The 27367-nt window shown below is 49.1% G+C and overlaps 2 protein-coding genes across 8 annotated transcripts; both read left to right on the top strand.

The window, feature by feature from the left end:
• The first annotated feature begins 1739 nt into the window (after window positions 1–1739).
• LOC100580466 (zinc finger protein 544) lies at window positions 1740–27152 on the top strand. 7 transcript variants are annotated; one of them, XM_030819458.1, is made up of 6 exons: window positions 1740–1770; window positions 2261–2363; window positions 3186–3289; window positions 16159–16250; window positions 18545–18671; window positions 24352–27152. In XM_030819458.1, the coding sequence occupies exons 4-6, from the start codon at window positions 16218–16220 to the stop codon at window positions 24582–24584; spliced, it is 393 nt and encodes a 130-aa protein (XP_030675318.1). In that variant the 5' UTR covers window positions 1740–1770; window positions 2261–2363; window positions 3186–3289; window positions 16159–16217; the 3' UTR covers window positions 24585–27152. The 7 variants fall into 7 exon arrangements, with proteins under 7 accessions (XP_030675318.1, XP_030675319.1, XP_030675313.1 ...); XM_030819459.1 differs by lacking the exons at window positions 1740–1770; window positions 2261–2363; window positions 3186–3289 and adding exons at window positions 14330–14557; window positions 18973–19021 and having other exon boundaries at window positions 25056–27152; XM_030819453.1 differs by lacking the exons at window positions 1740–1770; window positions 2261–2363; window positions 3186–3289 and adding exons at window positions 14330–14557; window positions 18938–19021.
• On the top strand, window positions 25090–27152 carry LOC115836896 (zinc finger protein 271-like). Its single transcript, XM_030819450.1, is given in 1 exon segment — window positions 25090–27152. A coding segment is annotated over 1 exon segment (1485 nt). The 5' UTR covers window positions 25090–25114; the 3' UTR covers window positions 26600–27152.
• Window positions 27153–27367: the final 215 nt, after the last annotated feature.

The raw sequence follows: 27367 nt of genomic DNA, 5'->3' as shown, positions 1-27367 counted from the left end.
GTTGATTCAGTGGCAAAAAGGGGATTCATTCCATCACGGATACTGGTTCTTTCCATTTTTCTGCTGTGCCATGTTGCCTTTACCTCCTGGGCTGGCTTCCTCATGGTGCCAGTGTGCTTGTAATTGTCCTACACATCACATACAGACATCACTGTCCAGGGGCAAAAGAAGGCACATTGCTATCTTATGTCCACTTTTAAGACTGAGGGAACCGGCCGGGAGCAGTGGCTCACGCCTGTAATCCCAGCACTTTGGGAGGCCGAGGCGGGTGGATCATGAGGTCAGGAGATCGAGACCATCCTGGCTAACAGGGTGAAACCCCGTCTCTACTAAAAAAAAATTACAAAAGATTAGCCGGGCGTGGTGGCGGGCGCCTGTAGTCCCAGCTACTTGGGAGGCTGAGGCAGGAGAAAGGCGTGAACCCGGGAGGCGGAGCGTGCAGTGCACGCCTAGATCGCACCACTGCACTCCAGCCTGGGGGACAGAGCGAGACTCCGTCTCACAAAAAAAAAAAAAAAAAAAAAAAAAAAAAAAAAAAAAAAAAAAAAAAGACTGAGGGAACCTTTCCAGGAAACCCCTAGCAGCCTTATTTCTCCTTGGCCAGAATATCCTTGCCTAATTCACACAGCAAGAGGCTTGAGTCCATTCTGATTAGCTTAGAATCCATCAAGATCCTCCCTTAGGGAGTTAGATTCTAGATTTCCTGGAAGAATCTAAAAATTGCAGGGTCGTGCTAGCCAGATATGAAAATAAGCAAGTAAAAAGGTGATGACTGTTGGGTAAAGCTGTCGACAAGGTCAGCCACAAGATAGTCAAGCCAAGGAAGGCTAGTCACAAATGCACCCCAGACACAAAAGCACAGTCCAGGAGCGGAAGATGCCTGAGCCACAGTGGTTCCCGCCCATCTGGCCTTCGTAGGAAAGTTTCCTGTGGTCTCCCTCATTGAAGAGCCAGGACGGGTCAGGCGGTGGTGGGTCTCAGACACTGAGCCCCACAACGCACTGAGACTGAACATCAGACCATTTATAATAACAGAACTCTGTCCCACAACTTCTGCAGCAATAGGTACGAAACAGAACTTGGTCACTAACTGCCAGCCTCCCTATTTTTTTCCCCTGTCCCACTTAGGAGCTCCCACAGAAAGCCAAATAGGCTCGACTGGGCAATCACCTAGGACGAATCGCCTCCAGTTAGCGTGCTTCCGGCTTCCACTCGGAATGCTCCAAGCAGGGCACTCCTGGGGCTTTGTTTCTGTCACTAGGACGCGTCCCCACGCCCAGGCTGTCCCCAAGTCCTTCCACAGGCGCAGATGTTGGCGAGCGCCCTTGCCCCTGGGCTCCCGGTTAACGGCCTTGGACTGTTCTCATGGCGCAGTCTTGGTCTCTCTCCCCAGCAGGGCAAGGCGCCGGGAAGGCCCCCGAGATGACAGCGCCGAGCCCCATAGGCGCTAGTTCCGCCCTGGACGCCGGGCGCCGCCTCCAGTCTCCGCTTCGGTTGCTGGATGAGAACCAGCATGGCCAGTTCAAGGGGGAGGGGACAGGCGCTCCAAGGAGCAGAGCCGCGGGAAGCAACTCCCTAAGCCACAATGCTAGTCGCGAACACATGAAAAAGCTCGTCTCGCCGCCGCGGGGCTCCATGCTCCCGCCGGCAATGACTATGCCTGTGGGAGCAACGGCCACCGGCGCGCGGCCTTCTGGGAGTTGTTCGTTGCGCGGAGCGCGGGCACGTCCGCCGGCCACCGGAAGCACCGCCATTGCCCGGTGCGTGCAGGTGAGTCTGGCCGCCTCAAGGTTGGCGCGGAGGTTTCACTGTTAGCCGGGTGCGGTCGGAGCGCAGGACCAGGCCAGAGCCGCCCCAAGTGACCTGGGCGTGCCGGAGAAACGAGCAGGGCCTGCGGGGGTCCCTCATGCGGCGAGGCCGGGCAAGAGCAGGGGCCTGATGGGATCGGGATCTCTCCGGCCTCAGGGACAGGGAAGGCCGGTCCAGTCAGGTTTCCCCTGCAGCAGCGCCCGGCTGTGTCTGAGCTTGTCGGGACGCTCTCCTGCTGCAGAGCTGGGAGGGAACTGATAGGGCCGGACCCCTCGCAAGTACGGGCAGGGGGGTGGGACTGGGTGGGCCCTCCTGACAGAGGGGGCCTGGGTCGAGGGCTGCTGGGGCTGGGGATTCAAGCCGGCGTCTGGAGCTCTGGGGCTGCCGACCCAGCGGGCCTCTCCCGGCTCATTTTTCCTCCCTCAGCTCATCATCTGCGGCTTATCCACAGGTGGCAGCTAAGAGCCTCCTGGCACAGCGGCACCAGGCAGGTGGCGCCTCTTGGACCCCAGAGGTCATCCCAGCTCTAGACGCGGACACGTTTTCTTCCAATGGTACGTGAAGCTTGAACCTTGAAGAGAACACGTGTATTTTCCAAGTGAACAGAAGATTAAGGCCAGTCCAGGCAGGGCAGGGGTAACTGGGGTGTTGGGGGCCTGCGGTGGTTAAGCGATGCTGGTGCACCCCATAGAGAGACTACAGATGTGAACAGGATGGGATGTGTATGTAACGCCTGTAAGTGAGGGATCGGGGTTCCATTTGTGTTAGGTGATATTTGATGGGGACCGTACAAGGCAGTGCTAATGAGGAAGGCATGGTGTTGGATTTCAGAGTCTAAGAGAGTAGGGAAACGTCTGATTGCGGAAATGACTCCGCGTAAGGAGGGATGCCAAAAGACAGGAAGGAGTGGAGGAAGACTGTGTTTCTGTTTCCAGCGTGGAGCCAGGGTAGAAGTCACAGTGCAAGGAAGATGTGGAATGCCTGGTCAGTCTCTGCATGGGAGTTGAGGAGCATGTGGGTGACATGGCTGAATGTGGAGGAGGGAATGGCAGTGGCAGGAAGCCCAGGAGGTTTGGGCTGGACACGTAACCTAGAGCAGATTGGAAACGTCACCCCACAGGCAGGGAAGGAGAAAACTGGAAAAGGAAAGAGAAAGCAACTCCCTCCCCAGCCCTGCAGCCAGAGGGACTTCTGCCAGATCAGCCACCATACAGATCCAGTATGAGGAACAGATGGCGAATTTTATGTCCAAGTATAATCACTGTGAATACATCTGTTGTGCCCCTTTTGCAGGTCAACACAATGTTAAGCTCTGTAAATGCAACTCAATTAATTCTTTTAGCATCCTCACAAGGCAGGTCTTGCTGTTTTTCCAGATGTCTACCGATGAGGAAACTGAGGCCTGGAGAGGTTAAAGAGGCCCGTTGAGAGTCCTACAGCGGCAGGTAATGGAGCCAGTACTTTGAAAGCAGATTGCAAAGTGAGTGTTCTCAGCCCTCGCCCTTGGATGCCTCCAGACAAGGAAGGACAGGGTTAGAGAGCAGAGATGGACACAGGCAGTGAGAGATTCCCTAGGGAAGGCCAGGAGCATCAGGACAAGATAGTATCACATAAAATATTGGGCAGACCTCTTGGATGTGCTCTACATTTGTGTTTGTGTGTGTGTTTGGGAGTGAGAGAGCAGAGCAGGGATGGGCAAGATGAGGAGGGGAAACTGAGAGTGCTGGTCACTCTGTTCAGGCCTCACCTGAGAGGAGAAGAGGCAGGGAGTGGGGCACTGGGATATGGATTCATCTTGACCAGAGAGAAGACATCTCACCTCAGAATTTGAAGGGAGCTACTAATGAGTGCAGGCTTGCAGGAGTTTGTGTGCCAGGAAGTTGAAAGAGTCCAGAGTCATCCCTTGGAGTGAATTAAAAGGCCAATTTGTCTGCACAGAGAGGACAGTGGTGGGAGGGGACTGAAGTAGGGAGTGAGAGCATGAACTTGCAGCTGTAAGGGGATAGTGACTGAGTGGATACTGGTGTTCCTGAACTCCTATACCACCCAGGACTCAGAAACTAGCAGGGTTGGGCAGAGAGTGCAGTCAAGGGCATGGGCAGATTGCACAGAACAAACAGGTCAGAGAGGCCAAGAGGTGGGCCTCAGGCCAAGGATGCTAAGAAAAAGAACAGGGGCATTGGGCTGGGCTGGGGTGGGGTGTACCAGATGGGGAGGCTGGGAGCCTGAGTGGTAGTGTGCTTAGGGCCATGAGCTATGGAGCTCCTACCTTCTCACTCCCCAGCCACGAGGCCTCAGTTAAGTTTTACTCAAGTTCTTTCTGCCTTGGTTTCCTCATTCAGAAAACAGGGTCTTTGTGGGGTTACAAGGAAGATCAAATGCATGAATTCAGGCAGAGAACAGGGTACAGTGCCTGGCCTGTAGGAAGTACAGCCTGAGTGGTCAGTGGGTTTTGAAAGGTAGGAAGGCCTGGGGCATTTGCTAGGGAAGGAGGCTGAGATCATAGGCCCCAGTGTATTTTGATTCATGTATTCATTATTATTATTTTTTTTATAAACGGGGTCTCACATGTTGCCCAGGCTTGTCTTGAACTTCTGGCCTCAAGAGAGCCTCCTGCCTTGGCCTCACAAAGTGCTGGGATTATATGTCTTTAATACAGAGCAGCTTTGTACATTTTTCAGCCATGCAGTTTATTTTATTGTGAACTATCTGTTTGTGACTGTCACCTCTCTTTCTCATAGGTCTTTATTTTCATTAAAGAAGCTTAAATATTTTGTCAAGTTCAGAAAATAGTCCTGGTGTTTTGTTTTTGTTTTTTTTTTTTTGCAGCCTGTTACCTAGGCTGGAATGGTGGCATGACCTCGGCTCACTGCAGCCTCCACCTCCTGGGTTCAAGCGATTCTTATGCCTCAGCCTCCCAAGTTACTGGGACTACAGACGTGTGCCGCCATGCCCAGATGATTTTTTAATTTTTTTAGTATAGACAGGGTTTTGCCATGTTGTCCAGGCTGGTCTTGAACTTGAAAAGTAATAGAAAATATAATATGTAATGGCAGAAATAAGACGTTCTCACAGTAAATGTGATGGGTAGAACTCTGTTTTAGTAGACATTTTGAAATTGAATTGAAAATAAAAAGTTAAAGATACGCTGTACTTAGAAGAGTCAGATGATCCAGGGTTTGACACACAGGTGGTGGGATGAGGATAGATCCATCAGTGAAAACAAATAAGGAAATGGGTGGCAAGGTAATATCAGATAAAGTAGACCTTTAGTGCAACAGCATTAAGACACTTTTATCTTTTTTTCTTTTTTTTTCTTTTTTTTTTTTTTTTTGAGACAGGGTCTCACTCTGTCACCCAGGCTGGAGTGCAGTGATACCATCACAGCTCACTGCAGCCTTGACCTCCTGGCTCAAGTGATCCTTCCACCTCAGCCTTCTCAGTAGCTGGGACTACAAGTGTACGCCACTACACCTAGCTAACTTTTTTATTTTTTTGTAGAGACTTGGTCTCACCTTGTTGTCCAAGCTAGTCTCCAACTCCTAGGCTCAAGCAGTCTTCCTGCTTTGACCTCTGTATTAGTTTGTTCTCATGCTGCCAATAAAGACATATCTGGGCCGGGCGCGGTGGCTCACGCCTGTAATCCCAGCACTTCGGGAGGCCGAGGCGGGCAGATCACAAGGTCAGGAGATTGAGACCATCCTGGCTAACATGGTGAAACCCCGTCTCTATTAAAAAAAAAAAAAAAAAAAATTAGCTGGGCGTGGTGGCAGGCGCCTGTAGTCCCAGCTACTCTGGAGGCTGAGGCAGGAGAATGGCGTGAACCTGGGAGGCGGAGCTTGCAGTGAGCTGAGATCGTGCCACTGCACTCCAGCCTGGGCGACGGAGTGAGACTCCATCTCAAAAAAAAAAAAAAAAAAGACATACCCAAGACTGGGTAATTTATAAAGGAAAGAGGTTTAATTGACTCGCAGTTCCACATAGCTGGGGAGGTCTCACAATCATGGCAGAAGGCAAAGGAGAAGCAAAGTCACACCTTACGTGGCAGCAGGCAAGAGGGTGTATGCAGGGCACCTCCTCTTTATAAAAGCATCAGATCTTGTGAGATTGTCACAAGAACAGCAAGGAAAAGACCTGTCCCCATGACTCAGTTACCTTCCACTGAGTCCTTCCCACAACATGATACGTGGGAATTATGGGAGCTACAATTCAAGAAGAGATATAGGTGGGGGCACAGCCAAACCACATCAGCCTCCAAAAGTGCTGGGATTACAGGCATGATTACAGGATTAAGACCTGGTATTATCACTTCTTTAGTGATAAAAGGCTATAGGAAGAAGATACATTAATCTTGAGTGTTCATGGACCAGACACCATAGCATAGATAAAAAACAAAAATTGTGTACTTAAAGGAAATATGAGAAGGACTATATGAGAAACTTCAACACATGTCTTAGAATTTGATCAGGAAGACAAAATAGAGTATAATAAATTATTTTAAGTATGATGTCACGGTGGATTATTTATAGATTTATCTACACACTTCTGTCTGTAATATATTCTGCCCACGGAAAATTTAAAGACCCAGATTTTCTTCTGTGTACACAAGGCCCCTCCTTTATTAGATCTGTAAATCATTGAGTTCCCTTGGTCCTGGGTCTTGTTCCCTCTCTGTAACTTGATTGTTCCTGTTTAGTTTAAGCGCTGCTGAGTCTCATGGACTTAAATATTTTTATTGTGGTGCCCCAATTCCTTCTCTGGGCTTCAGGCTGGCAAAGGTAACTGCCTGTGTAACATTCCCACTTGGAAATTGTGTCCAGCCTTAACATGTCTTGATTCCCCTCCTCCTTCTTGTTCACTCTGGGAAAAGATATAAACTTTCCCAAGTTCTTGATTCTAGAAAGAGATGTCATTATTGAGCCTCCACTCCCAATTCTATTGCATAACTGATTATACTTCCAATGTAGAGAATGAATCTGCCCACTTCTCTCCATTTTGCTGTCCCTTGAGTCTTGGCCTTTGGTGATAGCCACTTCTCCTTATTCCACCTTTACTCCCCACAGTCCATTCTCCAGCCTGCCAACATCTACATAAGCCCAGCAATGCCTTCTCTCTCTCTGAGATATAATCTAAACTTGTATGGGACTTTCTCTAGCTGTGGCCCTTGCTTTTCTCTATGTTCAGGTCACAGGATGGGCCAGGGTCTTCCCAATCTCTGGGGTGAGGTTTCCAATCTGCCTAAGCCTCTGCCTATGCATTGGAGTGCCTCCCCTCCCTTAACCTCATCTTGGGGCCTAGAACTGTAGGCTTTCCTTCATCCAATGCTGACTGCACTTCATTGTTCTTACCTGTTTGCCCATGTGGCCTCCCTGCTACCTGGGAAAAGGCCCCACAGGCCAGGGTTATGCCCTTGCTGGGTCTGGGTCGCACTTACATCCCTGGCCTGGAGGCTGGCACTTGGAGCGAGCCCAGAGTTAATCATTGTTGATGGTGACACTGCTGCATTTCCTCTCTTATTGTGTTAGGATAGCTCAAGGAGCAGTTCTTCCCTTTGCATGTGTACCTGCGTGCAGCATTCTGCGAGCTGTCTGGCAATTCTGCTTTTGAATATTTAACCTAAACATACACATGCAGAAAGGCAGGCATGTATGAAAGCAAGAGTGGCCATTATAGGGCTGATGTGAGGGTGAAATTTGGAAAAGTCCTAAATATTCAGAAACATTAAACTCTTTAAAGCTGGGACTATTAATAAACTACAGTCCATTCATCAAATTCAGCTATTACAGTGATTACAGCTATTACAAAAATTGTTTATTGGCATTGGGAGATACTTTGTGGTGCTAATTTCAAAAGAGTGTTTACATTATAATCGCATTTTTCTAGAAACACATTATGGTGATTAGTGAACATGTGTGTATTGACACAGGAAGATTTCTCTCTCTTCTTGTTGTTTTTTGTTTGTTTGTTTTAGTGAAGATTTCTCAAAGGACATGCAGTTACCTGTCAATAATAATGGGGATATGTTCTGAAATGTGTCATCAGGTGACTTTGTTGTGTGAACATCACCGGCGTGCTCGCACAAACCTATGTGGTTATTGTCTAATACACATACAAGTTATGTGGTACAGCCTCTTGCTGCTAGGCTGCAAACCTACGCAGCATGTTATTGTAACGAATACTATAGGCAACTATAACACAATGGTGAGAATTTGTATATGTAAATATATCTAAACATAGAAAAGGTGCGGTAAAAATGTGGTATAAAAGATAAAAAATGGCCCACCCCGTATAGGGTAGCTCCATTGTAATCATATGGGACCACTATCGTATATGCGGTCTGTCACTGACCAAAACGTCATTACGGGGCACATGACGGTAGGCACAAAATAGTAACAGTGGCTGTCTCTTAAGATGTTGGATTATTTATTATTTTTACTTTTAGCTATCTGCATCTTTGCCTTTTTATGCAATGAACCTAAAATTTGTGTGATTTATACATCATGGTGGCTATAGTTAATAATCTCTTATATGCTTGAAAATTGCTAAGTAAGTAAAATATTCCCACCACAAAAAAGTATGTGAATGCATATGTTAATTACCTCAATTTAGCCATTCTATAGTGCATATGTATTTCTAAATATATTGTACATGACAAATATATACAGTTTGTATTTGTCAATTAAAAAATAAATTAACTTTAAAATTTGTGTGATTAAAAAACAACTTCATAGGCCAGGCGTGGTAGCTCACGCCTGTAATCCCAGCACTTTGGGAGGCCGAGGCAGGCGGATCACCTGAGGTTGGGAGTTTGAGACCAGCCTGACCAACATGGAGAAAGCCTGTCTCTACTAGAAATACAAAATTAGCCGGACATGGTGGCACGTGCCTATAATCCCAGCTACTCAGGAGGCTGAGGCAGGAGAATCACTTGAACCCAGGAGGCGGAGGTTGCAGTGAGCCGAGATCATGCCATTGCACTCCAGCCTGGGCAACAAGAGCGAAACTCTGTCTCGAAAGAAAGAGAGAGAGAGAGAGAAAGAGAGAAAGAGAGAGAGAAAGAAAGAAAACAGAAACAAACAAAACGCATCATTTTGAAATATATGCTTATAGGAAGCTGCAGAATAGTACAGAGTACCCTGTGTGCCCTTCACCCAGCTTTTCTGGAAAGTGACATCTTTCACAAGGAGAACTTTGACATTGATACGTATTGTTACTTAGACTGTAGACCTTATTTAGCATTTTTAAGTCTCCATTTGTGTGTGTGTATCGTTCTGTGAAACTTTTTTTTTTTTTTTAAGACAGAGTCTCTCTCCATTGCCCAGGCTGGAGTGCAGTGGCAGGATCTCAGCTCACTGCAACCTCCATTCCCTGGGTTCAAACAATTCTCGTGCCTCAGCCTCCCAAGTAGCTCGGACTACAGGTGCGTGCCACCACGCCCAGCTAATTTTTTGTATTTTTAGTAGAGACAGGGTTTCACCATGTTAACCAGGCTGGTCTTGATCTCCTGACCTCAAGTGATCCACCCACCTTGGACTCCCAAAGTGCTGGGATTACAGAAGTGAGCCACCACACCTGGCCTCATTCTATGAAACTTTTTACCTTTTTTTTTTTTTTTCTCACATAGGGTTTTACTCTGTCACCCAGGCTGGATTGCAGTGGTGTGATCTTGGCTCACTGCAGCCTCCGCTCTCAGGCTTCAGCAATCTTCCCACCTCAGCCTCCCAGGTAGCTGGGACTATAGGTGTGCGCCACCACACCTGGCTAATTTTTGTATTTTTTGTAGAGATGGAGTCTTGCCATGTTGCCTAGGCTCGTCTTGATCTTCTGGGCTCAAGCAATCCGCCTACCTCAGCTGCCCAAAGTTTACAGGCGTGAGCCACCATGCCTGGCCTCAAGGTTCTGTTCATCTTAAGCCAACAATTTTGTGGAAATTGGTTACAAGGGCCACAAGACACTGAGCCGCTCCCGGCCGGCAGCTTGCTGGTCCTGGCAGCCTCTGCGAGTGCTGTGGCTCTGATTTCATCTTGGGGCCTAGTGTTAGGCACAGCCTGGCCTGGAGGGTGGCTCACCTCATGGGCTGACGGAGCCAGACCCTTGCCCTGCCAGCTGTCCAAGGGGCCCTTGCAGCTACAGGTAGGACCCCCACACCCACCTTCATTTTGCTTTTTTTCCCCACTCATCCATGGAGACTTCCAAGCTGCTTTTTATCTTCCCTGTCTTCCTCATATTTTCGTTTTGTGTCTTAAATGCTATTGGAGTGGAGCAGACACCCCAGTGTGTGACCTGTGCCAGAAGCCTGGAGCTTTGTTGGCATGGCCCGTATTCGGCATGGAGGCAGGGCCTGGGGAGGCAGCAAGGTGTGGAGCCACCCGAGGATAGAGAAGCGTCTGGAGGTGGGGCGTTGCGGGGCCGGGGAGCTGGAAGGTGTTCCACGAGACTGACAGACGTCACAAGGTCTGTGGTGAGTGTCTGCAGATTTTTTAAATTTCTCTTGTTGCCCAGGCTGGAGTGCAATGGCACGATCTCAGCTCACTGCAACCTCTGCCTCCTGGGTTCAAGCGATTCTCCTGCCTCAGCCTCCTGAGTAGCTGGGATTACAGACATGCACCACCACGCCCGGCTAATTTTGTATTTTTAGTGGAGAAGGGGTTTCACCGTGTTGGTCAGGCTGGTCTTCAACTCCTGACCTCAGGTGATCCACCCACCTCGGCCTTCCAGAGTGCTGGGATTACAGGTGTGAGTTACCACGCCTGGCTGAGATTTTAATCTGGGAAGGGATTTCTGGAGATTGTGGAGGAATCTGGGCTTTTTCCTAAGGGCAGCGAAAAGCTGGCACTCCACGGGGTTCTGTGACACAAGCTTCATTCTGTGGTGTCCCTGCGGCTTCCTGGGAGAGAGGAGAGAAGTCAAAGGCAGGACCCCATCGAACCCACTGTGGTAACCCCCACAAGAAACAGTGGCTGAGCCAGGCACGGGGCAGGCTTGTGGAGCGGCGCATGGTGACTGGAAGACGGGGACACCGGCTTTTGGCTGAATTTGAGGAGAGAACGTAGGAGGGGTGAGGAAGGACTTCCCCTGTCCCTGCTCAGCCCCATGTTCTCAGTACACGTGTGAGCATCAGTGTCAAGGCTTCCAGGCAGAGGAGTGCGTACGTGAGGGTCTGCGGTGCACTCAGTACAGAGTGGGGTGTGGGTTTCTGGCTCAGGAGCCTCCCGGCGTTGTCACTTCTCCTCTGTCTCTGGTCCTCCCACCTCCCTCATTGTAGGGGTGACCCCAACAGTCTCCCCATCTAAAGATCCTCAACATGGGCCTCTTCTTTCCATGTGGGGTCACATATTCACAGGTTGTAGGGATTAGGATGTGGCCATCATTCAACCCACTACAGTCACATTAAAAAAAAAAAAAAAAAAAAAATTGCAAAGCCCTGATCAGCATGCAAAGGGACAGGCAGAACAGGGAGGGGACACAGGATGCAGGTTTGGTGGCATCAGGGCGAGCTTCTTCTCCTTGTGCAGGGGAGGCAAGAGTGTTCAGCATTTTGCTGTTAGTGTGTCCTGACTGGCCTCTGAGTTCTTCGCGTTCAGGAAGAGAAGGTGGTGAAAATAAACAGGGCTGGGCGCTCTGCGGCTGCAGTTTTTCTTCACATGTGCTGATGTGTGAGGTTGGCCTCAGGCTGAAGAGTCCTGTGCCTGACACAGCCTTGCCGGCAAGGTTCTTCCTCCCTGTAAAGCAGTTTCTCAGCTCAGCACAGTCAGCATTTGGGGCCAGATCATCCTCTAGGGCTGCCCCGTGAGCTGTAGAATGTTTTACACCTTCCTAGCCTCTGCCCACCAGACGGCAGCCAGTAGCTGTCCCCTTCTACACCTCCTTGCCACTCCAGTCCCACCAAACTCCTGAAACTGTCTTCAAACGTGGCCAAATGTTCCCTGTAAGCAAAACTGCCCCCAGTTGAGGACCACTGCTGTGAAGAAATGGCCCACTTTTCTCAAAATTCCTGAAGGCCTGTTTCTTTAAGTAAGCCTGGCGTTCACTGTGTGTGGGTCCTTGAGACCATTCTCAGGTTGACCAGATGGACTCAGAACTCTGAAAAGCTCTTATATTCAGTTACAGTTTAGTACATTGAAAGGATACAGATTAAAATTACAAGGCCGGGCATGGTGGCTCACGCCTATAATCCCAGCACTTTGGGAGGCTGGGGTGGGCAAATCGCCCGAGGTCAGGAGTTCGAGCCCAGCCTGGCCAACATGGTGAAACCGTGTCTTTACTAAAAATACAAAAATCAGCCAGGTGTGGTGGCATGCACTTGTAGTCCCAGTTACTTGGGAGGCTGAGACAGGAGAATCGCTTGAACCCAGGAGACTGAGGTTGCAGTGACCCAAGATCGCGCCACTACACTCCAGCCCGGGCAACAGAGCAAGACTCCATCTCAAAAAAAAAAAAAAAAAAATTTACGGTGGGCAAAGGCACAAAAGCTGGAGTCCAGGAGAGACCAGGACCAGCATTCAGCTCATTCAGCTCCCAGTGGAGTTACGTAGACAGTGCTTAATTCTCCAAACGACCATGCAGACCAGGAAGCTAACCCAAGCCTTGGTGCTTAGGTTTTTTATTGAGGGATCTGTTCTGTAGGCATGGAGCCTATATAAATTACTTTGGCTACTCAGGCCCTCCAGAGATCCCACTAATACACCATGGCCCAGTGCCCCTGGCAGGCAAAGACATTTTATCAGGCAGGTTATCCCAAGGGCTCAGAGGTTACAGCCAGTCAAGGATCAGACCTTTCTTTTTTTGAGACAGTCTTGCTCTGTCGCCCAGGCTGGAGTGCAGTGGCCCGATCTCTGCTCACTGCAAGCTCCACCTCCTGGGTTCACACCATTCTCCTGCCTCAGCTTCCCGAGTAGCTGGGACTACAGGCACCCGCCACCACGCCCGTCTAATTTTTTGTATTTTTAGTAGAGATGGGGTTTCATCGTGTTAGCCAGGATGGTCTCGATCTCCTGACCTCATGATCTGCCCACCTCAGCCTCCCAAAGTGCTGGGATTATAGGTGTGACTTGAGGTCAGGAGTTTTTGAGACCAGCCTGGCCAACATCCTGAAACCCCACCTCTACTTAAAAAATACAAAAATTAGCTGGGCATTGTGATGCACGTCTGTAATCCCAGCTACTCAGGAGGCGGAGGTTGCAGTGAGCTGAGATCGTGCCACCACACTCCAGCTTTGGCAACAGAGTGAAACTCCATCTCAAAAAAAAAAAAAAAAAAAAAAGCGTAGGGTGTGGACAACCCAGGCTTGCTAAACCAGCCCTGCACACTCCCTGTGATGTGTGTGTGATGTGGCAGTGTGACCATTCCAGCATCATGGAATGATGGGTTTAACATTTACCTTTTTGGAGTAGGGGTCATTTTTTTCTTTTTCTTTTTCTCCTTCTCTTTCTCTTTCTCCTTTTCTTTTGTTTTGTTATTGTTGTTGTTTGAGACAGGGTCTCATTCTGTCACTGAGGCTAGGGTGTGGTGGCACGATCACTACTCACTGCAATCTCAACCTCCTGGGCTCAAGCAATCATCCTGCCTCAGCCTCACAAGAACCTGGGACCACAGGCATGCACCACCATGCCCAGCCAATTAAAATATATATATATAGTGTGTGTGTGTGTGTAGAGATAGGGTCTCCCTGTGTTGCCCAGGTAGTTCTCGAACTCCTGGGCTCAAACGATACTCCCACCTTGGCCTCCCAAAGTGTTGGGATTACAGGCGTAAGCCACTGTGCCTGGCCCACTTTGTTCTTTTGAGTAAGTTTAATGTTGGGAGTCAGGTAAATGTGTACAAACTCACACCAACTCTTAAGTCTTGCAAGTTGAATATTTTGTCGTATCTTATGTTATTCTTTAAACCTTTTTTGGTAGGGTGTGAATGCCTCCTCCCCAAACTTGTCATCTAATAGCAATTCTAATCATTCACATTCCATTTCTTTTTTTTTTTTTTTTTTTGAGACAGAGTCTCGCTGTCGCCCAGGCTGGAGTGCAGTGGCACGATCTCGGCTCACTGCAAGCTCTGCCTCCCGGGTTCACACTATTCTGCCTCAGCCTCCCGAGTAGCTGGGACTACAGGCACCCTCCACCACGCCGGCTAATTTTTTTGTATTTTTTAGTAGAGACGGGGTTTCACCATGTTAGCCAGGATGGTCTCTATCTCCTGACCTCATGATCCGCCCGCCTCAACCTCCCAAAGTGCTGGGATTACGGGCGTGAGCCACCCCGCCCGGCCTATGTTCCATTTCTTTTGTGTGTGTTGGTGCCTTGTCTGTCCTCCCCCGGTACTGAGGTCGCATGCAGTTCTTTGCATTGTGTTGTCTTTGTCTTCTGTTTCAGCACTGAATGTGCTGTTCACTTCTCTCTCTCTCTTTCTACTTGTCTCGGAGGACTTGAGTGCTTGGTTTGCCTGAAGAATGTTATGTGTCTGTTCGGAAGAGAGATTAGGACCTGCCACGAAGGTCATGCCTAGGGGGGAGAGTATTCCTGCAGAATTCAGCGTAGGAAAGGAGGCCTCAGGCACCAGAAGTGTTTGAGAGCGGGAGAGTTCTCAGAAGAGTTTGCCTGGGAAACGAGAGCATCGCTGGGGTGAAGTGTTGAGGCTGCTGCGAGGTGGCCCATGCTTAGGCTCTGTGTTCCTGGCCAGAATGGGTCCCCAGCACCGCAACATCTGCAGGAGGTGATGCTGGTGGAAGAAGTTTCCCAAGCCTTTGAAGGGAAAGGTGAGAACTGCCTAAAAAATACGGCATTTCTGCAATGCATGGCTTGATACTTGATATTCCAGGGAAATTTTTTTTTTTTTCTGAGAATATGGGGCAAGAAAAATGCCAGCGTTCAAACCTGGGAGAATGATAAGTGTTCAGCATCTGCAGGGGCTGCCTTTATCTGCTTTTCTAGCCCAAATGGGAGTTGTTTCCCTTTTTTTTGTTTTTGAGACAGGGTCTTGCTCCATTGCCCAGGCTGGAGTCCAGCGGTGTGATCTCAGCTCACTGCAATCTTGACCTCTAGGGCTCATGCGATCCTCTCATCTCAGCCCCTACCCCTACCAGTCGCTGGGGCCTCAGACCATGCCCGGCTAACGTTTTGTGTTTTGAGACAATGTCTCACCCTGTCGCCCAGGCTGGAGTGCAGTGGTGCAATCTCGGCTCACTAAAACTTCTGCCCCCCAGGTTCAAGGCACTCTCCTGCCTCAGCCTTCTGGGTAGCTGGGATTACAGGTTTGTATTTTTAGTAGAGACGGGGTTTAAACATCTTGGCTAGGCTGATCTTGAACTCCTGACCTTGTGATCTGCCTGCCTTGGCCTTCCAAAGTGCTGGGATTACAGGTGTGAGCCACCGCGCCTGGCTGGCTAACATTTTTATAGAGAGGGGGTCTCACTCTGTTGCCTAGGCTGGTCTTGAACTCTTGGACTCAAGCAGTCTGCCTGCTTCAGCCTCCCAAAGTGTTGGGATTCCTGGCATGAGCCACCATGCTGACCTTTGGGGTCAGAGTTCAAGGCTCTTCATGAAAAGAGAGCATTGTGCAAATGAAAGGCACCATCGGGTTGAGCGAGCGTAGTCATATGAGCAAAGGCAGAGATACAGGATGCGTTTCTGGAATGTTCAGTGGTGTCAAGTAACCTGTTGGTGCCTGCAGAGGGTGTGCTTCAGTGCCGATGTGGCGATGGGAGTCAGATGTGTGGAAGGGTTTGGTGCCACATTCAGGAGGGTTTTTGCCAAACTCTCGGTAGGACAGTGATGTGACTGCTGCAAGGGGATTAGACAAGCAGAAGATATGAAGGGTTTGGTGACTGAGTTCAGTAGAGAGGGTGACAGGCGTGCACTGGCAGTAGGCAGCATCCTGGCACTTCCAGCTGAGACCGAGGGAGGGCATCCCTGGACAACATCCCCTCCCAGAGCCGAGGGAAGTTCCCTGCGCCGCCCTGCTGGGGAGTGTCACATCCTCCTGTCCCCACGCCCCCGTTGTCATCATTTCTGAAAACAGCTTATGATCCATTGTGATATGCTAAATGTACAATTACTTAGACACCTGGCCTCCACCTCCCTTCCTTAGTCACGAAATGATAGGAAAAATGCCCCTCCTTGCCCTTGACTCCTGAGGGGGCTGCTGCGTGTCTAGGCTCACAGCTGAAACGCCCAGCATGTGACTGGGCACATCCCCTGAGTCTGAGGTAGCCCAGGTCTGTACCCAGGCATGAGGCCCATTCCTGCACCTGGGAAGCCCTGCTTGTCGCTGGCCAGCCCCGCGTTCTCTAGGGTGGGTGTTGGCCCTGGAGGTGTGCAGGAGCCGAGGGGCTGAATCTCTGCTTGTTTTCCACCCCAGACTGGTCTCCTGAGGACCTCTGCCCTCTACACAGCAGCCTCTTCAGGTGCAGGGAGGAAATGGAAGCACGTTCTACACTGGTTCCACCCCAGGTGAGTCGGGGGTCTTTGCTCTAAGTGCATTGGTCTCCACAGATGTAAAATGGGTCCAGGAATAGCACCCGCCCCTGCAGGCTGTCACACAGGAGTGCTCCGCACTGCTGGCCAGTGCTTCCCAGTGAAACGCTCCAGCTCCCTGCAGTAAAGTACGGCACCCATCACCAGCATGGACGAGCCTAGAGCTCCCTGGACTAGACCCAGCGCAAGTCTCCCGTGACTGTTCCACCAGGCCAGGTCTATGCTTCCGACATTTTGCTTGTGGTTGCTCCTCAGGCCCTTGAGGGTGGATGGAGCTGAGCCCCACACCCCGACAGCCACACTGGGCCCTCAATCCTCATGGACAGCCCTGGCTGGGGCAGTGTCCCCTTAAAGCACTGTAGTTACCTACCTGCAGAATCTCCTGTAAATGGTGAGGGCCCTCTCTTCCTGGCTTGCAGACAGCCATTGTCCCACTGTGTCCTTACGTAGTGAGGAGAGAGAGAGAGGGAGAGAGAGAGAGAGAGAGAGAGAGAGAGAGAGAGAGAGATAGATAGCACGCATGACCTCCAGTGTCTTTTCCTCTTCTTATTTTATTTTTTGACATAGGATCTCCCTCTATTGCCCAGGCTGGAGTGCAGTGGTGTGATCTTGGCTCACAGCAGCCTTGAACTCCTGGGCTCAAGCGATCCTCCCACCTCAGCCTCAGTAGTCTTCAGTAGCTGGGACTACAGGCATGCACCAGCATGCTTGACTAATTTATTATATTTTTAGTGGGGACAGGATTTTGCCATGTTGCTCAGGCTGGTCTCAAACTCCTGGACTCAAGAGATGCTTCAGCCTCGGCCTCCCAAAGTGCTGGAATCACAGGCGTGAGCCACCATGCCCAGCCTCTTCCTCTTCTTATAAGGACTCTAGTTCTATTGGATTAGGGTCCCACCCTTATGACCTCATTTAATCTTCTGTTTTTTTTTTTTTTTTTTTTTTGAGACGGAGTCTCACTCTGTTGCCCAGGTTGGAGTGCAGTGGCACAATCTCGGCTCACTGCAGCTCCGCCTCCTGGTTTCAAGCAATTCTCCTGCCTCAGCCTCCCAAGTAGCTGGGATTACAGGTGTCCACCACCACACCTAGCTAATTTTTTGTAGATATGGGGTTTCACCATGTTGGCCAGGCTGGTTTTGAACTCCTGACCTCAAGTGATCCACCCACTTTGGTGTCCCAAAGTATTGGGATTACAGGTGCGAACCACCACGCCCGGCCCCCAATCATCTTCTTAAACAGTTAACCTTAATCACCTTCTTTTTTTTTTTTTTTTTTTTTTTTTTTCTTGAGATGGAGTCTCACTCTGTCGCCCAGGCTGGAGTACAATGGCGCAATCTCAGCTCACTACAACCTCTACCTCCCAGGTTCAAGCAATTCTCCTGCCGCAGCCAGGAAGAGTAGCTGGGATTACAGGCATGTGCCACCATGCCTGGCTAATTTTTGTAGTTTTAGTAGAGACAGGGTTTCACCATGTTGGCCAGGCTGGTCTCGAACTCCTGACCTCGTGATCTGCCCGCCTTGGCTTCTCAAAGTTCTGGGATTACAGGCGTGAGCCACCGTGCCCAGCCAATCACCTTCTTAAACAGTCACTTTGGGAGTTAGGGTTCAACATGTGAATTTGGGGAACACAGTTCATTCTATAGCATTAGCCTTTTGAAAACACACCACAGCCCTGATTTGTCCGACAGGCTGCAGTTTTCCCACCCCTGATTTAGAGTGTCTTTCTTACCTCATTTCGAATCTGTGATTTTGTAGAGAGGCAGTGGGTGAGGATCTCCTAGTGGGGTTCCTGTCATTTCCAATCCAGAAATCAGGACCACTGCTGTGACTGGCAAGAGGTGAGATGCCCAGAAAAGGAACGGTACAGACCACATACATGGAGCTGTCCCAGTCCGTTCGGGTTGCTATAATGAGATACCTTAGAGTGAGCAATTTACAAACAACAGAATTTACTGCTCACAGTTCTGGAGGCTGGTTAGTCCCAAGATCAATGTGTCAACAGAGTTGGTCTGGTTGGGGCCTGCTGTCTCATAGATGGCACCTTTTACGTGTCCTTATATGGTAGAAGGTGAACACAGGCTCCCTCAAGCCTCTTTTACGAGGACATTAATTGCCTTGTAAAGACCCCACCTCTTAACACTATCTCACTGGGTATTAGGTTCCAATGTATGAATTTTATGGGGGGACACCAACATTTAGGCCTTAGCAGGTACCTCCATGAGGGCGTGAGGACCTGGGGTCTCTGAGCAGTAACAAGTGCCCTGTTTCAGGCATCTGTGTGCTTCGAGGATGTGGCTATGGCATTCACACAGGAGGAGTGGGAACAGCTGGACCTGGCCCAGAGGACACTGTACCGAGAGGTGACACTGGAGACCTGGGAGCATATTGTCTCCCTGGGTAAGGGGCTGTGCCCATGGAAGGAGGTTCTACCCCCAGGACTCAAAGCTGTACCAAGTTCTGAAGGGTGTTCTAGGATGGGCTGGAAGATACTGGAAGCAGGTCCCAGGGGTTGCCCCTCATTCTGCCTCTGGGACAGGTTTGTGACTTGTAGTCCCAACAGTGGGGAGTTTCCTCGGGACGGCACTAGGGGCTGAAGCTTGGACCCAGGACACGGTTCTTGGTTTCTGAGCAGAGGAGCAAGTCATTTTTCCATCTTTGACCAGGGCTTTTCCTTTCCAAATCTGATGTGATCTCTCAGCTGGAGCAAGAAGAGGGCCTGTGCAGGGCAGAGCAGGTGGCCCCCCGAGGTAAGAGCAGACCTTGTGCTGAGCAGCTCAGCATTTAATAAGCTTGGACAGAGAGCTCTCCGCAGGGCCCCAGGGGCCAAGGAGGGAGCCTGGTTTGGAGGAAGCTTCCTTGGGTGCTCTCTGCAGCAGTTCACCCATTCAAAGGAGTTCACCGATTCGAAGTATGCAGTTCATGGCTTCCAGTGTCTTCCCTGAGTGTGGAACCCTCACCACAATCAGTTCTAGAACATGTTCATCATCCCAACCATTTAGGCCTCTTTACTTGATTTGTTTTGTTTTTAATTAATATATTTATTTATTTATATTTTGAGATACGGTCTCACTCTGTTGCCCAGGCTGGAGTGCAGTGGCGCTGTCTTGGCTCACTATAGTCCCCACCTCCCCGGCTCAAGCAATTCTCATGTGTCAGCCTCCCTAGTAGCTTGGACTACAGGTGCACACCGCCACACCTGGCTAATTTTTTTGTTTTTGTTTTTTGAGACGGAGTTTCGCCCTTGTTGCCCAGGCTGGAGTGCAATGGCACAATCTCAGCTCACCACAATCTCCACCTCCCAGGTTCAAGTGATTCTCCTGCCTCAGCCTCCCAAGTAGCTGGGATTACAGGCATGTGCCACCACGCCCGGCTAATTTTTTTTTTTTTTTTTTTTTTGAGACGGAGTCTCGCTCTGTCACCCAGGCTGGAGTGCAGTGGCCCCATCTCGGCTCACTGCAAGCTCCGCCTCCTGGGTTCACGCCATTCTCCTGCCTCAGCCTCCCGAGTAGCTGGGACTACAGGCGCCTGCCACTACGCCCGGCTAATTTTTTATATTTTTAGTAGAGACGGGATTTCACCATGTTAGCCAGGATGGTCTTGATCTCCTGACCTCGTGATCCACCTGCCTCGGCCTCCCAGAGTGCAGTGATTACAGGTGTGAGCCACTGTGCCTGGCTGGGGTTGAGAATTTCTGTGAGATTCAGGGCAAGCAAATTGATGCTGAAGCAATGACCATCAAGCTATGGGATCCCCTCAGTGGAAGTCTGAGATGTAGAATGTCTCCTGAAGCTTGTGGATGCCAAAGGTCTTCAGGCAGTCAAATAAATCGAGTAAGAGAAGGTAAGTCAAATGCATGAGATACATTATCTTTTGCCCTTACAGGCTAACTTTAAGGAGAATTTTGCATAAGAAAAGAGGGTTTAAGTCACCGGAAACATGCGTGAGTTCGCCCTGGACGAGCGGCCGCTGCCAGTTGCATCACAGATAGGGATCAGGGACTATAACCGGAAAATTGAGAAAAGAGTCTTTTCCCCTTCTGGGCAGGGCAGCTATCCGCATTTATGCCTTGGCCCTCAGGCAGCACCAGTGGGTGGCCCTGGCCAGCTGCCCTCAGTTACCAAGGAGCTAGTAGGAAACGGCAGCTGAAAGATTTTCTGAAAAAGAGAAAAAGAAAAGGACTAAGGTCCTTCAACCGATCTGGGTGGTGGCAGTCAGGCACTTCCACACGGAAATCTTTCCGTTTCACCAGATAGTGGCTCTTGTCAGAAACCTATAGTTGCTTCCATGCTTAGGTGCTGTCCACCAAGGGTCCGTAAGTTGGAAAGGGAAAAAGAGAGAGAGAAAAGGGTTCCCCTATATGGAAAAGGGAAAACAAAAAGAGAAGAGAAAGAAAGCCCAAACTTCGAGCCTACCTCCTGGCTGGCTCAGCAAATGTTACCGGTGGAGGGTGTCTAGGTTATTGGCATTTTGTTCTTTTACTTTTTTTTTTTTTTTTTTTTTTTTGAGATGGAGTCTCACTCTGTTGCCCAAGCTGGAGTGCAGTGGCATGATCTCTGCTCACTGCAAGCTCCACCTCCCAGGTTCACACCATTCTCCTGCCTGAGCCTCCTCAGTAGGTGGGACTACAGGTGCCCACCACCAGGCCCGACTATTTTTTTGTATTTTTAGTAGAGACGGGGTTTCACCATGTTAGCCAGGATGGTCTCGATCTCCTGACCTCGTGATCCACCCACCTCGGCCTCCCAAAGTGCTGGGGTTACAGGCATGAGCCACCGCGCCCGGCTGGTTCTTGGCATTTTTAACAAAGGATTGGACAAAACACACAAAGCAACAAAAGAAGCAACAAAAGCATAGATGTATTGAAACAAAAATACACTTCACAGAGTGGGAGCAGGCTCAAGCAAGGCTCAAAAGCACTGGTCACAGAATTTTCTGGGGTTTAAATACCCTCTAGATGTTTCCCATTGGTTAGTTGGTTTACACCCTATGAAGTAGTGGCCCATGACCAGTCTGATTGGTTGTGGAAGGTGACCAAGCAGAGGCTGAAGTGAAGTTACAAAGTATGCTCTATGCAGACATCTGATTGGTTGCAGGAGGGGACCAATCAGAGGCACTTTCCGTTTTTCATCTGCAACACAGAAAACTGGGGGAGTTGCAAAGGGAGTAGCCTCTGATCCTTTTGTTACGTGGGTATGGAAATTTAGGGTTTTCCTTTTGATTCAGTTCATGAAGTCAGCATGAATCAGCCTTAGGCTCCCCGCACCCAGACTCTATTCTCCTGCCTCACTGGCAACCACTGATCTTTATCCTGTCTCCATAGTTTTGCCTTTTTCAGAATGTCATAGTTGGGGTCATTCACTATGTAGCCTTTTCCGACTGGCTGCTTTCGCTAAGCAACATGCATCATGTGTATCTTCACACGACCCTCTCACAAGAAGTTGAGTTTATCTGAATTTTTCTCGTGTCTTCCTGCTCCTCCTTCCTTGTAACTCTCTGTTATTTCTTCCTCTGAAGATGCACCCAGGCTTACTTATCTACCCTCCTCCCTGGGCCATACCCTGCACACCATACCTCAGTCATGTCGTTCTGGATTCTGTTTACTGTCAGTCATTCTGTTTGGCATAGACCATTCCTCTTGGCTGGCCTGTAAGGACAGCTCCTTTCCTCATTTCATGTTCCTAATGGAGAAGCCACTGCAAGATATTTAACGTCCTTCACCTGATTTTCCATGGCCAGGCAAAACCTGGACACAACTCAGCCACCCAGTGACTTCTTTCCTGCTTCTCATCCTCAAATACCCTTCATTGGGCTGTTGTTTCTTTTGAAAACATCCTCCCATGAGGGATTCCACAGTGACTCCCCAGAGGAACCACAGAGTTGGGATGAGGACAGTGCAAGTGTGAGAGTGCTGGGTGCGAGGGCACCAGGTGTGGGGGTGCTGGGCGCGAGGGCACCAGGTGTGGGGGTGCTGGGCGCGAGGGCACCAGGTGTGGGGGTGCTGGGCGCGAGGGCGCCAGGTGTGGGGTGCTGGGCGCGAGGGCCCAGGTGTGGGGCTGCTGGGCGTGAGGGCACCAGGTGGGGGTGCTGGGTGCAGGGCACCAGGTGTGGGGCTGCTGGGCAGGGCACCAGGTGTGGGGTGCTGGGTGAAGGGCACCAGGTGTGGGAGTGCTGGGTGCGAGGGCACCAGGTGTGGGGCTGCTGGGTGCACGTAAGGATCTTGCCCAGGAGGGAAGAGAGCTTTTGATTGAGAGGAGGCAAACATCCTCTCAGAAGTCAAGGGATGGCCACAGAGTATAGTTAATGTGTTGCCAAAGGATCCTTGTGTCCTCATGTGCTCAGAGAGTGAGGCATGGGTACTTGAGGTAGGCCTCACTAGTGTTGGCCATGGTGGCCATGCAAACATAATGAACAGAGTGACAAGCAGAGTTGGGGATCTTTAGGACCTAGACAAGGATCCTGAGCTGGGAGCATCTGCCACTCATTTTTAGAGGCTCCATATCTTCAACAGAGAGGAATCCCCACCAGGACAATAACAAGGATGGCAAGATCAACCATATTTTGTAATGTCAGTGGCAGACACTGTGTGAGGCTCACATAGTGATTCATTGATGCCTCAAAATAAATCTTGTAGGCTAAACATTCTTACTCCTGGCTACAGCAAGGAAAATGAACCTCTAAGAGGCTAAGGACCTGTCTGAAGTGGCAAACGGTGGAGCCCAGGTGCAGCCAGTCATGCTGACCATGCTGCTTCAGAGACCATGCAGTATTTTCTGGAGAGTCTGTTGAGTCAATTCTGGAATGCTTAAATAACTTTTTCTCTGTTTGCAGCCTGAAGAAATGGTAGAATTGGTGCATTAAGAATATGAAGTCAGTGTTGATGTTTGAGATGCAATTATGAGATCCAGAAGTGGAGCAGAAACTGATATTCTAGGACTAAGCACCAGTTAGGAGTCTGTGTTTGCTTCCTGTGGCTGCTGTAAAAAATTACCACCAACCTGTTGGCTTAAAACAATGCAAATTTATTCTCTAAAAGTTCTGGAGGCCACAAGTCCAAAATCAATGTCACTGGATCAAAATCAAGATGTTGATACGGTTGTGCTCCCTCTGGATGCTCCAAATGGAAAACACATTTCTGTCTACTCCTTCTCCTGTTGGTTGCAGCATTCTTTCCAGTCTTCAGATACCTTCTGCTGTGTCTTCTCATCACCTTCTCCTCCGTTTCAAATCTCCCTCTGCCTTTCTCTCATAGGAATACTTGTGATTACATTTAGAGCCCCCCACCCCGGATAATCCAGAAAAAAATCCCCATTTTAAAATTTTTAGCAGGGTGTTGTGACAGTCACCTGTAATCCCAGCTACTCAGGAGGCTGATCACATCTGGACAGTTCCTTTTTCCCAAAAGTTCACATTCACAGAGTCCAGGGGCTTAGAACATACATGTAGTTTGCAATGGTTAATGGCTTTATATCCTGCAGACCCAGTTCATTCTGTGGATTTCTCTTTTTATCTTCACTTCCCTGCTTATTCTCTTTTTTGAGACAGGGTCTCACTCTCTCACCCAGACTGGAATGCAGTGGCTCCTGCAATCTTGGTTCATTGCAACCTCTACTTCCCAGGCTCAAGCAATTCTCCTGCCTCGGCCTCCCGTGGAACTTAGACTACAGGTTCCCACCACCACACCTGGCTAATTTTTTTATTTTTATTAGAGACAGGGTTTTACCATGTTGACCAAGCTGGTCTCTAACTCCTGACTTCAGGTGATCCACCTGCCTCAGCCTCCCAAAGTTCTGGGATTACAGGCGTGAGCCACTGTACCTGGCCCCTCCCTGCTTATTCTTCTGCCCTCTATCTGGGGACTAGTGTTACTTAGTCACTTCTTTATTATGTTTGCTTGTATTTTGCACTTTACCGCTGATACCATGTTTGCTGATCCATCCCTCCCTTTCACAGCCTGCATATGGATTACAGTTTGTAGTTTGGAAACAAACCAGAGACACCTCCATTAAACAGTTGTCTCCTTCTGCGCCTCCCCCTCTGATGCTTCTCCAGTAACTTAGGCATTTTGGATTTCTTTCAGACTGGAAGGCTACCCTTGAGGAGAATAGGTTGAATTCTGAAAAAGATCGAGCTAGGGAAGAAGTGTCCCACCACGTGGAAGTGTACAGGAGTGTACAGGAGGAGCCACCCTGTTTGGTATCATTAGGAAAAGTGCAAGTTCAGAGCAACCAGTTAAGGGAACACCAGGAGAACTCCTTGAGGTTCATGATACTCACCTCAGAGTACCATGTGAGCTCAAAGGGAACATTGTGAGCTTGAACTTGGGGGAGGTTATTCTCTGCCTTCTACTTTAAGCCTTCTACCTACAACATTATGTACAAGTACAGGTTTCCCTAAGCCCAACTCACAAGTTAAAGAGTTGAAACAAAATTCAGCTTTCATTAATCATGAGAAAAATGGAACAGATGGGAAGCACTGTGAGAGTCATCAGTGTGCTAGAGCTTTCCGTCAGAGCATTTACTTGAGTAAACTTGGAAACATTGAAACAGGAAAGGAAAAACCCTTATGAATATATTGTCGGTGGTGACTCTCTCAACTATGGTTCCTCCCTTTGTTTTCATAGTAGGACTTTTTCAGAAAAGTGATGACTGTAAGGATTATGGAAACCTCTTTAGTCACAGTGTGTCTCTGAATGAACAGAAGCCAGTGCGTTTTGGGAAAATCAGTATGAGTGTGATGAGTGCAGGGAAACCTGTTCTGAGAGTCTGTGCCTTGTACAAACAGAAAGAAGTGGCCCTGGAGAGACCCCCTTCAGATGTGAGGAATGCTGTGCTGCCTTCCCCATGGCCTCATCTTTTTCTGACTGTAACATCATTCCAACTACAGAGAAGCCATCTGTGTGTAATCAGTGTGGAAAATCTTTCAGCTGTTGTAAGCTCATACACCAGAGAACACACACTGGAGAAAAGCCCTTCGAATGTACTCAGTGTGGGAAATCTTTTAGCCAGAGCTATGACCTTGTCATACATCAGAGGACACACACTGGAGAGAAGCCCTATGAGTGTGACCTGTGTGGGAAATCCTTCACCCAGAGATCCAAACTTATTACGCATCAGCGAATTCACACTGGAGAAAAACCGTATCAGTGTATTGAATGCGGAAAATGCTTTAGGTGGAATTCTAACCTCATCGTACATCAGAGAATTCATACTGGAGAGAAACCGTATGAGTGCACTCACTGTGGAAAGTCCTTCAGCCAAAGCTATGAGTTAGTTACACATAAAAGAACCCACACTGGAGAAAAGCCCTTCAAATGTACTCAGTGTGGGAAATCTTTCAGCCAGAAGTATGACCTTGTCGTACATCAGAGGACACACACTGGAGAGAAGCCCTATGAGTGCAACCTGTGTGGGAAATCCTTCTCCCAGAGTTCCAAACTTATTACACATCAGCGAATTCACACTGGAGAAAAACCGTATCAGTGTATCGAATGTGGGAAATCCTTCAGGTGGAACTCTAACCTCGTCATACATCAGAGAATTCATACTGGAGAGAAACCATACGATTGCACCCACTGTGGAAAGTCCTTCAGCCAAAGCTATCAGTTAGTTGCACATAAAAGAACTCACACTGGAGAAAAGCCCTATGAATGTAACCAGTGTGGAAAAGCCTTCAATCGAAGCACTCAGCTCATCAGGCATCTGCAAATTCACACTGGGGAGAAGCCGTACAAATGCAATCAGTGCAATAAAGCCTTTGCGAGGAGCTCCTACCTTGTGATGCATCAGAGAACTCACACTGGTGAGAAACCTTTTGAGTGCAGTCAGTGTGGGAAAGCCTTTTCAGGGAGCTCTAACCTTCTTTCCCATCAGAGAATTCATTCTGGAGAGAAACCCTACGAATGTAGTGACTGTGGGAAATCCTTCCGGCAGCGATGTCAGCTTGTAGTGCATCAGCGGACACATATTGGAGACAAACCTTAGGAGTGCAGTCATTGTGGGAAAGCTTTCAGCCAGAGGTCTCCCCTCATCGTGCACCAGAGGACACATGTTGGTAGGAAGAGCTATCAGTGCAACATGTGTATTAAGGCCTTGAGCCAGCGGTTGCAACTCATTGAACATCAGAGAACACATCCTGGAGGAAAGCCCTATGAATGCACTGATTGTGGGAAAGCCTTCAATGATCGCTCAACCCTTAGTAAACACGAGAGGACACACACTGGAGAGAAACCCTATGAATGTGACCACTGCGAGAAAGCCTTTAACCAATGGTGTCAACTTACTAGTCAGCAGAGAATTCATACTGGAGAGAAGCCCTATGAATGTTAACAAATGTGGAAAAGCTTCCAGTTATGATACTTCCCTTATTCAAAATGAGAAAGCTCACAGGCAAGAAACTCTGTAAATAACCAAGATGGAGCCAGATGCAGTTGCCAACACCTGTAATCCCAGTACTTTGGGAGGCTGAGGCAGGTGGATTGCTTGAGCCCAGGAGTTTGAGACCAGCCTGGGTAACATGGCAAAATCCTGTCTACAAAAAATACAAAAATTAGCCTAGCATGGTGGCGCATATCTGTAGTCTTAGCTACTTAAGAGGCTGAGGTGGGAGGATCACTTGAGCTTGGGAGGCAGCGGTTGCAGTGAGCTGTGATCCTTCCATAACACTGCTGCCTTGTGAAAGAGTGAGACACTCTAAATAAATAATAACCAAGATGAGAAATCTCCCTGCCAGACCCTGTTTACTAGAAATCAGGTGGCCAAAACATGACTCTCAGAGTGGGGCTTCATGACCGTGTGCATCAGAATTGCCTGGCGTGTGCACTGAAACTGTGTATTACCAAGCTCATTCTAGCCAACTAAATACAAATTTCTGTTAGTAAAATCCAGGAGTCTGCAGTTTCTAAAATCACACAGGTGGGTGGGCACAGTGGCTCATGCCTGTAATCCCAGCACTTTGGGAGGCTCTGGTGGGTGGATTGCCTGAAGTCAGAAGTTTGAGACCAGCCTGACAAACATGGCAAAACTGTCTCTGTTAAAAATACAGGCCAGGGTCCGGGCACAGTGCCTCACGCCTGTAATCCCAGCACTTAGGTAGGC

Source organism: Nomascus leucogenys, chromosome 10 (assembly GCF_006542625.1).
Source record: "Nomascus leucogenys isolate Asia chromosome 10, Asia_NLE_v1, whole genome shotgun sequence".
NCBI classification, from domain to species: domain Eukaryota; kingdom Metazoa; phylum Chordata; class Mammalia; order Primates; family Hylobatidae; genus Nomascus; species Nomascus leucogenys.
This window is presented reverse-complemented; position numbering and strand designations above follow the sequence as displayed.

What these genes read in the sequence shown, in the direction of transcription:
- LOC100580466 (XM_030819453.1), top strand. Translation starts at nt 14,455, where the DNA reads ATGCTTAGGCTCTGTGTTCCTGGCCAGAATGGGTCCCCAGCACCGCAA. An exon ending in CCAAGCCTTTGAAGGGAAAG is followed by an intron (nt 14,558 to 16,158) that starts GTGAGAACTGCC and finishes TTTCCACCCCAG; the next exon opens with ACTGGTCTCCTGAGGACCTC. An exon ending in CTACACTGGTTCCACCCCAG is followed by an intron (nt 16,251 to 18,544) that starts GTGAGTCGGGGG and finishes GCCCTGTTTCAG; the next exon opens with GCATCTGTGTGCTTCGAGGA.